Source organism: Sminthopsis crassicaudata, chromosome 4, assembly GCF_048593235.1.
Source record: "Sminthopsis crassicaudata isolate SCR6 chromosome 4, ASM4859323v1, whole genome shotgun sequence".
Classification (NCBI taxonomy): domain Eukaryota; kingdom Metazoa; phylum Chordata; class Mammalia; order Dasyuromorphia; family Dasyuridae; genus Sminthopsis; species Sminthopsis crassicaudata.
The window spans coordinates 325243070-325258758 of record NC_133620.1 but is presented as its reverse complement, the minus strand read 5'-3'; the positions used below and the strand labels follow the sequence as shown (position 1 = coordinate 325258758).

Sequence of the window (15689 nt, the reverse complement as noted above, 5' to 3'; positions counted from 1 at the left end):
AACTGTCCCTTTGTAATTTTGTCAAGCCCAATTCTGATTTTTTATACAATCACAATTTTGAAACAATATTTGTTAAAGAGAGGGAAGAATTTCCTAGCAACTATTTAGTACAAATCTCAGTTGCCTGATTGGCTAATATTAATGAGGGAAACTGAGGTCAGAGACTCTAAAAATTAACCTTAGCTCGACCTAGAAGCCAATCCCACCTCTGTTAAGTACCACTAATTAACCTTTCCTTAGAGTTCAGCTGACATTACCCAAGTTTTCTATAGAGCTGAACTAAAGCTAAGTACTTCTACTTAACTTTCAATAGAACTGAATGTTAAGTATCACCACTTAAGCTTTCTGTAGATTTGAACTATCATTAATCAAACTTTTTAGAACTTTACTGAAGCCTATTCAAACCCAAAACCTCTCTATTGTCTAAAAAGCCCTCAAGACCTAACTGATCATATAACTAAATACTCTGACTGTACCAAGGTGGGCAGAACAGACAGAACTCTCCAATCCCATCTGGGAGTTCCTGTACACCTGAGATCTCTCGGTGATTTAAACTAAATTTTTTCTTTTTACTTTTAATTGAATAAATTCTTTTACTTCACCAGTGCCTGGTCTCTCCCACCATAAGCCTGGAAATCCCCCAACAATATGACATTCAATTTATTGTGATTATTTTGACAGATAGAAACAAGAAAAAATATTATCATTTCAATATTTTATTCATTCATTCATTCATTCATTCATTTATTGCTGAGGCAATTGGGGTTAAGTGATTTGCCCAAGGTCACATAGTTAGGAAAGTATTAAGTGTCTGAGGCTACATTTGAACTCAGGTCCTCCTGATTTCAGGGCTGGTACTCTATCTAATGTACCATCTAGCTACCCCTCACTTTAATATTTTTTACTGCTTAGGAACATAAGTTTGAAGGAACATTTAACGAAATTTCAAAAAATTAATATGCTCGTGTAACTTATTAAATAGTTTTGTTTATTTCTAAATAATTAAGATCTATACTCCAATTAAGTGACATACAATGCAGTCACAGTGAAAACAACTAATGAAAGTAAAATTTGGATAAAATAGCTACAGTGTCACAGAATTTTAGTTCTAGAAAGTACTTTAAATATTATCTACTCCTGTTACCCAGAAAAGCTAAATAATTTGCCTAAAGTCATATAGTCCTGGTAATCACTCAGATCTGATGAGGACCAAACATTATTTTAGCAGTATTGAGAAAAATGAATATGAGAGGGGAAAGTTAGAAGGAGGAAGGTTAGTTATTAGATTATTGCAATTATATAGGAGAATAGTAATGTGGGACTAAATATGATGGTGTGAAGGGGAATGGAAAGGAGAAAGCAGATGTAAGAGGTACATACCATAGAACTCAAGAGAAGCAGAAAAAGATAAAAAGAACACTTGAGAACTGTATTTCTCTTGTGAATATACATAAAGACCACATGTATAATTTGATTTTTACTGATATAACATAAAAATGGAAGTAGAAATGAAAAGGGAATAGTGTCAGAAAAAGGAAAAAGGGGAGATAAAAAGAGGGAAACTACATCTCATCATATCTGAGGGAATTTAGAGAGGGGGAAGAACAATGTGTGAATTTTACTCTCATCAGAGTTGGCTCAAAGAGAAAATAATTGACATATTTGTTTTACAGAGAAACTTCTCTCACCTCATTAAAAAGTGGGAGAGAAAAAGGGAAAAGGAAAAGAGTAAAAAGGGAAGGGTACAAGAAAGGGTAAGAGATTCAAAGGGGGAAGGGAGGGATCCTAAAGAAGGAGAGCTGCGTGACATAAGTGGTGCCCATAGGTTTAATACTGGGAAAGGCGGTAAGGAGGGACAAGAAAAAGAAAAGCATAATCTAGAGATAATAAGATGTCAAGAAATACAGAATTAGTCATTTTAACTGTAAATGTGAAAGGGATAAACTCTCCAATAAAGCAAAGGCGGATAGCAGACTGGATCAAAAGTCAGAACCCTTTGGTTCTGAAACACATTTAAAGCAGGGAGATACATACAGAGTAAAGGTAAAAGGCTGGAGCAGAAGCTATTATGTTTCAGGTGAAGTCAAAAAAGCAGGGGTAGCCATTCTTATCTCAGATCAAGCAAAAGCAAAAATTGATCTAATTAAAAGAGATAAGGAAGGAAACTATATCTTGCTAAAGAGTAGCATATCAATAAAAGCAACATCATTACTAAACACATATGCACCAAGTGGTATAGCATCTAACTTCCTAAAGGAGAAGTTAAGAGAGTTGCAAGAAGAAATAGACAGCAAAACTATAATAGTAGGAGATCTCAACTTTGCACTCTCAGAATTAGATAAATCAAACCACAAAACAAATAAGAAAGAAATTAAGGAGCTAAATATAATATTAGAAAAATTAGGTATGATAGATCTTTGGAGAAAACAATGGTGACAGAAAGGAGTATACTTTTTTCTCAGCAGTTCATGGAACCTATACAAAAATTAGCTATATATTAGGACATAAAGACCTCAAAATTAAATGCAGGAAGGCAGAAATAGTAAATGCTTTCTTTTCAGATCTCGATGCAATAAAAACTACATTCCACAAAAAGTTAGGGGTAAAAAGATCAAAAAGTAATTGGAAATTAAAAAATGAAACAGCAAATTATAGAAACAATTAATAATTTCACCCAAGATAATGACAACGATGAGACATCATACCAAAATTTGTGGGATACAGCCAAAATGGTAATAAGAGGAAATTTTATATCATTAGAGGCTTATTTGAATAAAATAGAGAAAGAGAAGATCAATGAATTGGGCTTGCAACTTAAAAAGCTAAAAAGAAGACCAAATTAAAAACCCCTAATCAAATACTAAACTTGAAATTCTAAAATTAAAAGAAGAAATTAATAATATTGAAAGTAAAAAAACAAAACAAAACAAACAAAAAAAACCTACTGAATTAATAAATAAAACTAAGAGTTGGTTTTATGAAAAAAACCCAATAAAATAGATAAACCTTTGGTAAATCTGATTAGAAAAAGGAAAGAGGAAAATCAAATTGTTAGTCTTAAAAATGAAAAAGGAGAATTTTCCACCAATGAAGAGAGGAAATTAGAGCAATAATAAGGAGTCACTTTGCCCAACTTTATGTCAATAAATTTGATAACCTAAGTGAAATGGATGACTACCTCCAAAAATATAGGCTTCCCAGATTAACAGAGGAGGAAGTAATTTGCTTAAATAGTCCCATTTCAGAAAAAGAAATAAAACAAGCCATTAATCAACTCCCTAAGAAAAAATCCTTAGGACCAGATGGATTTACATATGAATTCTACCAAACATTTAAGAACAATTATCCTATTGAAAAAATAGGGAATGAAGGAGTCCTACCAAATTCCTTTTATGACACAGACATGGTACTGATACCTAAACAAGGTAGGTTGAAAACAGAGAAAGAAAATTATAGACAAATCTCACTAATGAATATTGATGCTAAAATCTTAAATAAGATATTAGCAAAAAGATTACAGTAAATCATCCCCAGGATAATATACCATGATAAGTAGGATTTATACTAAGATTGCAGGGCTGGTTCAATATTAGGAAAACTATAGTATAATTGACTATATTAATAACCAAATTAACAAAAACCATATGATCATCTCAATAGATGCAGAAAAAGCATTTGACAAAATACAACATCCATTCCTATTAAAAAACACTTGAGAGTATAGGAATAAATGGACTTTTTTCTTAAAATAATCAGTAGTTTCTATTTAAAATCTTCAGTAAGCACCATATGTAATGGGGATAAACTGGAATCATTCCCAATAAGATCAGAAGTGAAACAAGGTTGCCCATTATTACCATTACTATTCAATATTGTATTAGAAATGCTAGCTTTGGCAATAAAACTTGAGAAAGAGATTAAAAGAATTAGAGTAGGTAATGAGGAAATCAAATTATCACTCTTTGCTGATGATATGATGGCATACTTAGAGAATTCCAGAGATTCTACTAAAAAGCTATTAGAAATAATCCACACCTTTAGCAAAGTTGCAGGATACAAAATAAACCCATATAAGTCATCAGCATTCTTATATATCACTAACAAAATCCAACAGTTACAGTTATAAAGAGAAATTCCATTTAAAGTAACTACTGATAGGAATCTATCTGCCAAGGGAAAATCAGAAACTATATAAGCAAAGCTACAAAACACTTTCCACACAAATAAAGTCAGATTTAACCAATTGGAAAATATATTAAATGCTCTTGGGTAGGGCGAGCAAATGTAATAAAGATGACAATACTACCTAAACTAATCTGTTTGTTTAGCACTATACCAATCAGACTCTCAACAAACTATGACCTAGAAAAAAACAACAAAGTTCGTATGGAAAAACAAAAGGTCAAGAATTTCAAGAGAAGTAATGATAAAAATCAAATGAATGTGGCTTAGCTATACCAGATCCAAAATTATATTATAAAGCAGAGATTACCAAAACTATTTGGTATTGGCTAAGAAATAGACAAGTTGATCAGTGGAACAGATTAGGTTCAAAGGACAAAACAGTCAAAAACTTTAATAATCTGGTGTTTAACAAACCCACCCCAGCTTTTGGGATAAGAACTCACTGTTTGACAAAAATTGTTGGGAAAATTGGAAATTAGTATGACAGAAACTAGGCATTGACCCACACTTAACACCATACACTAAGATAAGGTCAAAATGAGTTCATGACCTAGGTATAAAGAATGAGACTATAAATAAATTAGAAAAGCATAGGATAGTTTACCTCTCAGACCCATGGAAGAAAAAGGATTTTATGACCAAAGAGGAGCTAGAGATCATTATTGATCACAAAACAGAAAATTTTGATTATATCAAATTGAAAATTTTTTGTACAACAAAACTAATGCAGACAAGATCAAAAGGGAAGCAATAAACTGGGAAAACATTTTTACAGTCAAAGGTTCTGATAAAGGTCTCATTTCTAAAATATATAGGAGAATTGACTCTAATTTATAAGAAATCAAGCCATTCTCCAATTGATAAACAGTCAAAGGAGATGAAAAGACAACTCTTAGACGAAGAAGTTGAAACTATTTCTAGCCATATGAAAAGATGTTCCAAGTCATTAATCAGAAAATTGTAAATTAAGACAACTCGGAGATACCACTACATACCTGTCAGATTGGCTAGAATGACAGGGAAACATAATGCACAATGTTGGAGGGGATATAGGAAAACTGGGACACTGATACATTGTTGGTGGAATTGTGAATACATCCAGCCATTCTGGAGAATGATTTGGAACTATGCTCAAAAAGTTATCAAACTGTGCATACCCTTTTGATCCAGCAGTGTTACTACTGGGCTTATATTCCAAAGAGATTTTAAAGAAGGGAAAGGGACCTGTATGTGCAAGAATATTTGTGGTAGCCCTCTTTGAAGTGGCCAGAAACTGCAAACTGAGTGGATGCCCATCAATTGGAGGATGGTTGAGTAAATTGTATTATGTAAATGTTATGGAATATTATTGTTCTGTAAGAAATGGCCAGCAGGATGATTTCAGAAAGGCTGGGAGAGACTTTACATGAACTGATGCTGAGTAAATGAGCAGAACCAGGAGATCATTATATACTTCAACAACAATACTATATGATGATCAATTCTGATGAATGTGGCCCTCTTCAACAATGAGATGAACCAAATCAGTTCCAATATAGCAGTGATGAACTGAACCAGCTACACCCAGCAAAAGAACTCTGGGAGATGACTATGAACCACTACATAGAATTCCCAATCCTTAATTTTTGTCCGCCTGCATTTTTGATTTCCTTCACAGGCTAGTTGTACATACACTATTTCAAAGTCTGATTCTTTTTGTACAGCAAAATAACTGTTTGGACATGTATACATATATTGTATTTAACTTATACTTTAACATATTTAACATGTATTGGTCAACCTGCCATCTGGGGAAAGTGGTGGGGGAAAGGAGGGGAAAAGTTGTAATAAAAGGTTTTGCAATTGTCAATGCTGAAAAATTACCCATGCATATATCTTGTAAATAAAAAGCTATAATAAAAAAAAGAAACTTTGATCCAAGGCTTCAAATTTTTATGCTCAATTCTACTTGATAGTAGTACTATTATATTGGGGGTTCCAAGAGCCTAGTAAGAGGAGCTATGCTTTTTCACAATTCTTTTGCACTCTTTGACAAAGTAAGCTAAGGAATGTCAGAAAATAAGAGCCATATTGACCTTATGGAACACATATCTCCTTAAGTACTTCTGAGAAATACACAAAAGCATAAATACTAAATAAATAGGGACAGGGACTTGGACTTCTGGTTTCACTGATATAGGGACTCCCAAATGAGAAAACTCCTTCTAATAATACAACTTGTAATTGTTGGCACTGTGCATTTGGTTTCATTGGTATAAGAATTAGTGTAAATTAACAATTTTTCTCCTGAATATCTTGGAAAGTTGCTTGGAGTACTGAGAAATTAAAGGATTTGTCCATAGGTTACATAGACAATAGTACTGGAGCCAGAACTAGAAACTTGAGGCTGGTTCTTTAACTGCCATACTATGTTTTCTTTTTAGTGTCATTATAAAAGTTATCAAAAAAAACCCCTCAAGTTTGAAAATAAAAAGATTATTGATTGAAACATTTAAAATTAAAAGTCTATTGAAAATCCTGAGTATTGAAAAAAAAACTTCTATTTTATATCAGATGTTTCCCCTACTTCATTTTTTATTCTCTACACTAAAAATACACTTAAAAATCCATAACCAAATTGAAGAAGTATAAATTAAGACCAGTTTGACTATAAATCATTTTAAACAAAAACAGGAGGATTTGAAATATCATCCCAGGATCTTAAGCACTATAAGCTACCAAAAGCATACTTTCTTTTTACACAAAACCAACCAAAAATAAATTAGAATTCTGCACAAAAAAATTGTTTTAGGTAAGTCTTGAATAAGATAGGTTTCAGTAACAATGCTAATAAAACTCTGCTTAAATTCTCTAGGCACTTTCATTTACAGATTCTTCCTTCAGAAGTCAAATAGGTCATCTTTTTGGTTTTCTTTTCTTTTCTTTTCTTTTTTATTCTTCTCTGCCCATTCAAGGTTATAAGATGTTATTGTTACTTTGGTTACCTGAAAGAACTCTCCAATGAAATCTTCTTCTAATATTTTATTATGGCATGGAGGTAACTTTGGATTCTCCAAAATTTTGCATACACACTTTGGCAGGTCCTCATAAATTAGAGTGGCTATTAGTATAAAACAGATGATAAAATGTTTTTGGACTAGTATCCATAGAGGAATTAGTGGAAAAGTAGAAGACACTTGACTCTTGGTTTCTGAATTGCTCTAGTTTTTCCTCTATATATTTCTGCTTCCAACCTGGCTCAGTTATGATTGCTCTGGACTAATCTTTAAACTTTGTTAGCCTGGTTCCATATTGGGTTCTTTGAGGTAGCAGACTTGAAAACTGAGATTTATCATTAGCTGCACAAATAACTTGGATCTATTTCTTTTAAAAAGTATATCTTAAAAGTAAGGTAAAAACATATAATATAGCATAGTAAAGAGAAAAGACTAAAAGAAGAGAAGCTACCTGTTCCTGGGATTCCATCTCCCGGTGCTGTAGCTTTTTCTCTGTAGAGCGTATCTGAATGCTTCGGCTTTCCAGCTCATCTTGTAAAGCCTAAAGTAAAGTGAACCAAAAAAACAAACATGTTAAACTAGAGAATGAGTTTGCAAGTACCTGATAAAAAAAATTATAGCTCTATTGTTTCCTATCTTTATTATTTCTTAAAAGTTCAATTTAATGAAAATGACAAGCTTTTGTATAGCTTTCTCCTACTGTAAGGAAATATAATATATAAAGATATGTGAAACAGTTAAATTAGGGCTGACAATTAGTTTTACAAAAGGGTTATTTACTTACATATAGATTTATCATAGACTTCTTTTAAGCAGTCAGTACCCATAACACATTTAAAATAGAAACTGATTTATAAAAACTGAACCTATCCAAAATGTTCTGTCAATTCAGCTAAATGGTAACATTAAATATTTTCCATTTATTCTGTCCAAGAACTCTTTTATTATAGAAAGGAAGCAGAAGTGTATTCATTTTATATAAAAGGTAACTAAGTAGTTCAAGGGACAGAGAATTGGACTTGGAGTCAATAATACATAAGTTCAGATCTGGCCTTGGACATTAACTAGCTGTGGAACTTTCAGCAAATCATATGATTTTTCTATGTCTGTTTCCTCACCTAAAATGAGGATAATAATAACACCTACCTTCTAGGGTTGTTTCTAAAGTGAAGGATTTAAAGTGCTTTGTAAATGCTAGGTATTGTTACTATGATAATTATTATTGTTTATTTATTATGATAAAATTACAACAAAACTATTTACTATGTAAACATTACATGTATTCCTCCTTTGTATTGTTATGTGTAAAGCCACTTCTATGAAGTCCCTTTCCTCTGCAATGAGAGGAGAAAGAGTGCTAAGCATTAATGAGTTATTAGATTTTTAATATATATTAATTTAATTACTAGTATGTGAGATCTTTTTGCAGTGGAAATAGTAGACTGGAGTTCAAGTCCTGGTTCTATCATTTGCTACTTGTGTGACCTAAAGCAAGATCCTAAACTTCTTTGGGTTTCAGTTTCCTCAATGAAAAGTTAGGCTAGATGATTTCTAGTTCTAAATTGATGATACTATGACCTTATAAAAGCATCTATGAAACAATGGAGATGACATGGAAGTTGAGAAATAATTAAGAAATACATGTTAATATATCTAGAAGGAAGTACTAAGATTAGGGAGAATCCAGAAATTTTCTATTTCCTAAAGTAAAATATTTATTGTCATGTCTCTTTCAAACAGGTGTACCTGGCTGACATATATATATATATATATATATATACATACATACATACATATATATGTATATATACATATATATGTATATATAATATGTATGATAAGTTGCAATGAATTTGCAGTAATTTAAAAATTAAAATAAAAATATAAAGCTTGCATTTTTCTATAACTCTAGGAAAGCACAGATAAGGAGAAGATTGATTAAATGAAGAGAAGAATTTGCATATTTTGAAATGACAAAAATGAAAAGTAAATAATTTCAAAAGATTCAGGATCCACTTAAATGTATTTTCAAAAAACAATTAGAGTGTGAAGTCGTACCAAAATATTCATCCAAAGCAGACTTTGATAACCAAAAAAGAATTTGAAATTTCTTTAATTCCTAATTTCTCTTTGAGCTTATCAATCATTTCTACTAGCAGTGAGTGCAATGCTGATTTACCATATTTTCAGTCAGTTAACATTATTTAATTTGATAAAACTTCCTTATCCAGCATAGAGCAATTACAAACATCTGTTGTAGAAAATCAGCAAATCAGAGAAATTAAAGGATTGAAAAGAATGTTCATGTTTAATAACAATCACTTGAAAAATTTATTTCAGTTGTCAAGATTACCATTTGGGTTTTATGTTTGTGAAATGCAAATTGTAACCCAGTGGGGATCTCTGTATATATATATACAAAAGATGGATTTTATATGTATTTAGAACTTTTCTTATGATTGTCTTGTGATTCATTTTATGACATTGTTTTGCACACATACATTATGTTTTCTGCTAGATTGTAAACTCCATAAGGCCAAAGATCAAGTTTTATTTATTCTTATGTCACCAAAATGCTATAAAAATAATAGAGGTTAAATAAATGTTATATTGAATTGGATTATGGATGAAATATATGGTTTATAAGCAAAAAAGAATTCTGATTTCATCTTACCAAACGAAAAAATTGGAAGATGAAATAATTTTCATTATCAATCAATTTGGTTAGGCATAATTATTCTTTGACAGTGAAGCTCTCTACCATTCAAAAGGAATGACATGGTAATTATATTAATATGGAATTCTAGAATGCCATTTGGTTTCCATAAATATTTCATTGTATATGTGGCCCAAAATGTAACAAGTGCCAGGCATTATATTCATGACTGTCCATTCTTTTCTTTGCTTTCTTATAAATTGTCTTTTGTATTCTGCTATGCATTTTTTACTTTATTCTTTTTTTCCCTTTTCTTTCCTCCTTTCTACCTCCCCCAAGAAGGCTATAATTAAGATGGATTTATTTATTTATTTGTGTGTGTGTGTGTGTGTGTGTACACATTCATACACCTATGCATACACACACACACACACACACACACACACACACAGACATACCTATGTAAGGTTGTATTTTGCTTGTTTGTCCTCTTTCTCTAAAGGTGAATATTATCCTTCTTAGGTTCAGGTCTTTCCATATTTTTCTAAATCCATCAACTCATTATTTGCTATGCCATTGCAATATTAAACCTTATACTCTCTACTTGTTTTGAATAATCTAAAACAATATTAATATGACTGATAATGTAATTTTCCTATTTTTCTCTTATGACTGAATTTATTTTGACTTTAACTTTAAGGTTAATGATGATTCATCCCATACTTTTTCCCTAATAAATTATAATCCCGATCATTATTATTGTATTTGTGGGTATCTCTTGTTTCATATCCCTGCTGACTCTTCTACTTTATCTGATAGTTTGCTTTGCTGTTACTTAACATTGCCCCTCCCCAGGATCCCTTCCTTATACTCTCTCCTTACCTTTTCCCTTCCTCTTTATCCTATTCCCATTAACCTGCATATCTTTCTATATCCCCTTATGCTATTCCCTCTCCCTCTTATTTCTTTATAATTTTTGAAGAGTTTTGTACCCTTCTAAATATGTACTTATTGTTCCCTCTTTAATCCACTTCTGATTTCAGCACTACCAGCCCTCTTCCCTCATTTAGTTCCTTGGTGTCAGTTCTTATATCTCATTCACGTAACATAATTATTGCTTTTACCTTGTCCTACATGATTTTACCTTTTAGAGCCACATCTACTTAGCTCTACTCTAATCATTCCTTTGAACTACCCATAACTAATGATAATCTTAGACATATGGTTTACATTTCCATTCGTTATTGAGTGCCTTGAAATTAGTCTTTGATATTTATATTTCTTATGTCAAATTTTCCATTAAGTTCAAGCTTTCTTGCAGTAAAATCCTGAAAGTCTGGCAGTTTGTTGAATGTGCATTTTTTTTTTTTTTTGGTTCAGGATTATGGTCAGTTTTGCTGGATATGATTTTTGGCCATCAACATAGTTCTTTTAATATTTGATGTACAATATTCCAAAATCTGTGTTGTTTTTTTTTTTTTAATGTAGTCACTGATGAGTTTTGTGTAATTTTAATTGTTGATCCAGTATATTTGAATTGCTTGTTGTTGTGTAATATTATTGTTTGTAAAATGTTCTCCCTGATCTGGAGGTTTTGAAATTTAGCAGTGATGTTTCTGTGGGTTTTTCTCATAGGAAAGATCTTGTTAGGTGGTGATTGGTGGATTTTTTTGTATTTCTACTTTTCCTTCTTGTTTTAACACTTCAGAACAATTTTCAAAAATTATTCTTGTATTATTATATCAAGATTATTTTTTTATCATGGGTTTCAGATAATCCAGTTATGCTTATGTTTCCAGCCAGGCCTGGAGTACTTATCAGTAGAAGTTCCTTCAATCTTCCCCAACTCAGATACCCAACTCCCCACATTATCTAGGAAGTGAAAGTTCCTGTGGCTGGGGCTGAAGCTATCTCCCAACCTAATAAACTCCAGGGCTACCCTTGGTATTTCAGTGGAGCTAGTCTGGAGGTGTTTACACTTCACAGAAAGAGAAACCTCCTACTGTACTGTAATGTTCTTGGTTCAGTTTTTCTGGAAGTCTCTGGGCAGTCTTCCTGTCAGCAGAGTAATCACCACAAGAATAGCCCTTAAAATCTTGTCTTCTTGCCTAGGGCTTCAGCTAGCTTTCTTAGAGGCCTTCTGATTTCTTGGAGGAGAGCCTGCCACCAAGGTGGTGTGAGATGGGATGAATAAATCTGAGTCCAAAGGCTTGTGCTTCAGCTCTTCCCTAACTCTGAAACCAAGCTCTCTCAGTCCCTCCAGGACCTGACTGGAGGTGGAAATGAAATCTCTTTCCTTGGCTCTGAGAGTTTGACTTATATGCTCTACACTGAGTATAAACCAATCATTATATCACCAGGAATCCATTATTTGTTATAAGATTAAATCAATCATACTGAACTTAGAGAACTATTAAGTACCATGCTAAACTAGATACCCATAGTCTCATCAATTCCATTTAGTTAGTACCTTATAAGAATCCTTGTTTTAAGTTCAGAGTTCTGGCTCATAGCACTGTTATTATTTTTTTCAGCTCTTCTCATATTATCCAAAGAGGACCACAGTTCAGCCCTGACTCCTATTTGTTTTTAAACAATTCTATGTTTGACTTGAAGCAGTTTTATCTTGTTTGGTGGTGATGGTGGGAAATCTAGAGAGTTTGGAATTTTCTGACCTACTTCACCATCTTCACCATCTTCTCAGAATCCTCTCAAGAATATTTTGATAGTTTGGAATAATTAAACTGTTCTTAGATTTAGAATAATGAGTTCAAGCTTGGGATCTATCTTTTATTAGTTATGTGATCTTGGGCAAGTCACCTAATTTGTTTGGGTGATCAATATTTTCATCTGTAAAATGAGGATAATAATTCTTGAACTAGTTGCTTTAACAGGTTCACATTAAGTGTTTTTTAAACCTTAAAGTATTATATATGAATTAAGGTAAGACAATATTTACACCATTTTTGAATTTTGAAACTATAAGTATTAAGACATTAATATTTACATCATAATTCAGGACAAGAATCTTAGAATTAGAAGAAAGACCTTAAAACTGAATTCATTTAATCCTTAATAATGAACCAGTCCATGAAGGGAGGTGCGGAAGGGAACAAACATTTAATAAGCTCCTATTACCTTTTGTTTATTGTCCTAAGATCTTTACAAATATTTCATTTGAACTTCACAACAGGTGGGTACTACTATTATATCCATTTCACAGTTGAGGAAACTGAAGCTGTCAGAAGTTAAGTAAAATGCCTGGATTCACACAATATTTAAGGATAGCTGTGAATTCAGCTTTTTCTGACTTCAAGCCCAGCACTCTATCCACTGTACCAGTTAATTGTTTCTATGGAGTACCTCCTCTTAGGTTAAACTGCTAGATGGTTCAGTGGATAGAGCCTGTGCCTAGAGTCAGGAAGTATTCAAATACAGGCTTAGATTCTAACTAGCTGTGTGATCCTGGTTAAGTCATTTAACCTCTTTGTCTTACTCCATTGGAGAAGGAAATGGCAAAAACTTCTAATATCTCTGGATATACAAAGAAACATTTTTCCAGTTTGCAAGAAAAAATTGGTTAATTAGGGAATTTGCTAGCCAACATCAGAGTATGAGTGTAAATTAAAGCAAATTCTGAACAATTAAATTGCTCAGAGTACAAAATTAATGTCTTCTCTTAGTATGCTATTAATTTGAATCACCATTGAAAAGACAATCTTTTCCTTCTCCCAATTAAACTGGCTTTTAAATCTTGCACAATAATTTTCTTGTTGAAAGTCTGCATTACACTTGATTTTAAAGAGTGCTTTATGTTGATCTATGAACAATGACATGAAATATTTTGCTTTCCAAGGCAAATATTCTAAACTTTCCCAGGCATATAAAAATGTAAATAAGATACTAAGCTTTATTTCACCAAAGAAGACATACTACAATTAAAAAAAAAAAGAGGAACTGCATACTATATCATGGCAATTATTAATCTAAATTAAAGTGAGGGCAAAAACACACTGTCTTAGTAATGTGTCTGAATCCCAATGCCTTTAAAAGTACTAATTGCTTCCATGTTGGTGCAGAAAAAAAATTGACACCACACTTAATAATGCTATCATTGATAATTTAACTTCAAGCAAGCAGTTTGTAGACAATAAGATATTAAATAGAAACTTCAGGAACATAGCTCTGAATCAACTGATTGCAAACAAACTCTGTTGTTACCAAATAACAAAAAATTTCCACTCAAAGTAACTTACATTATGTCTTTCCCCTATTAAAGGGAAAGCTTTTTGTTAAGTTAATAAATATTTATTAAATGAATGAATGAAAAATGAATGCAGGTAATGAGGAAAGGGTTTTTCTGGTATATAATAATCATTCATTCATTTAATCATGCTCACATACAGCAAACATTTATTAAGTCTCCTACTGTGTACTAGATGATGATAAAAATACAGAAGCAAACCTATGCTTAAAAAGTTTATATTCTACAGAATTTCTGAATTTGAAAATTTCCTATTGCTATTAATAATACACATCCCTTTGTATAAGCAGAATATGTTACTCTTCCAGAAAAAAATCAGTACATAAGCTTTGAGTTATTTTCATATGCTGGTGATGGTTATCTGCTAATTGATTTGTAGTCTTTTTTTCCAGTAATGATGACTGGAAGAGGGACAGGTGTTATATTAAGTCAATCTACATTTATTAAGCACTTACTATGTGCCAGGTACTGCACTAAGGACTGATGATACAAAGACAAAAGATGGACAATGCTCTCAAGGAGCTCACAGTTTAATGGGGGCAACAACATGCAAAGAAGTATGTACTGACAAGCAATTGAGAGGATAAGCTGGAAATAATTCACCAAGGGAAGGCATTATCATTAAGGGAGAAATGGGAAAGGTTTCCTATATAAGTGGAAGGAAATCAGAAAAGTCAGTAATTGGAGGTAAGAGGATAGAGAATTCCAGGCCTGGAGCAGACAGTGATTAGAACTGGGTTTTGGTCATGAAACAAAAAGAAGCAATCTTTGGATCTGAATCAATGGTAGAGTTAAATTTTACATAACTCAGTATTAAAAAGTTAGTTAGAGGAAATTGTAGCATTTATAGTAAAAGTACTGTTAAAGTGAAATTATATTTTAAATTTTAACAGGATAAACAAAAACAGTACTTCATTCAGAACAAGGAAGGCAGCACATAAATCAAAATATGGACACAATTTATAAGTTTCTTTCCACTATATTCTCCACAAAGTGAAGAAAGTATGGGAGCAAGCTTTTGCACTAATGAGATTGATTTGTTAAAAAATACTAATAATTTGAAATTTGTTATAGTTAAAATCTACCTCCTTCTTTGACATTTTGCACAGTAAATAAAAGGTAAACCCAATCAATCTCTACGATTTAGGTAAAGAATGACTAATTATAAAGACAAAATTGTGGTCACTCCAGAAACAAGTAATTGGAGATTCAAGTAGTATTGCCTTATTTCAACATAATAAACAGAGTCAATGACATTTCTAATACAATTTAGTTTCAAATCTTGAATGTTTTCTTGTTTAAGATTTTTAAAGAAAGGACTAATTAAAAGCTGAAATAAAATGTCTGCAAATTTAAGCATTAAAATATCTTCACATTTTCATGACACATCTATAAATGTTGAATCAAAGCAATAAGGGCAAATTGTGTCATTGACTGTAGAGATAAACGTTTGGTATTATCCAAAGATTACACAACAGCAGAGGCAAGGACTGATCTCATTGACTATTTATAGAGGCTAGTGCAGCTTGGGGATGAGAGTGGAGAAGGTGAGAAGTAGGGAGAGAAGAGGAGAGACAGAGAGAAAGAG

At 32.2% G+C, this 15689-nt stretch overlaps 1 protein-coding gene across 7 annotated transcripts in view; it reads right to left on the bottom strand.

Annotated features, from left to right (window-relative positions):
• Window positions 1-15689, bottom strand: part of CEP112 (centrosomal protein 112) — a 728584-nt gene that overhangs the window by 192417 nt on the left and 520478 nt on the right. For all 7 annotated transcript variants that reach the window (XR_012481126.1, XR_012481125.1, XM_074260574.1 and 4 more), the window contains one exon: window positions 7633-7722. Coding sequence is in view for 5 of the 7 variants with exons in the window: in XM_074260574.1 (XP_074116675.1) it covers window positions 7633-7722 (90 nt within the window). In the remaining 2 variants the exon portion in view is untranslated. The remainder of the gene's footprint in view (window positions 1-7632; window positions 7723-15689) is intronic.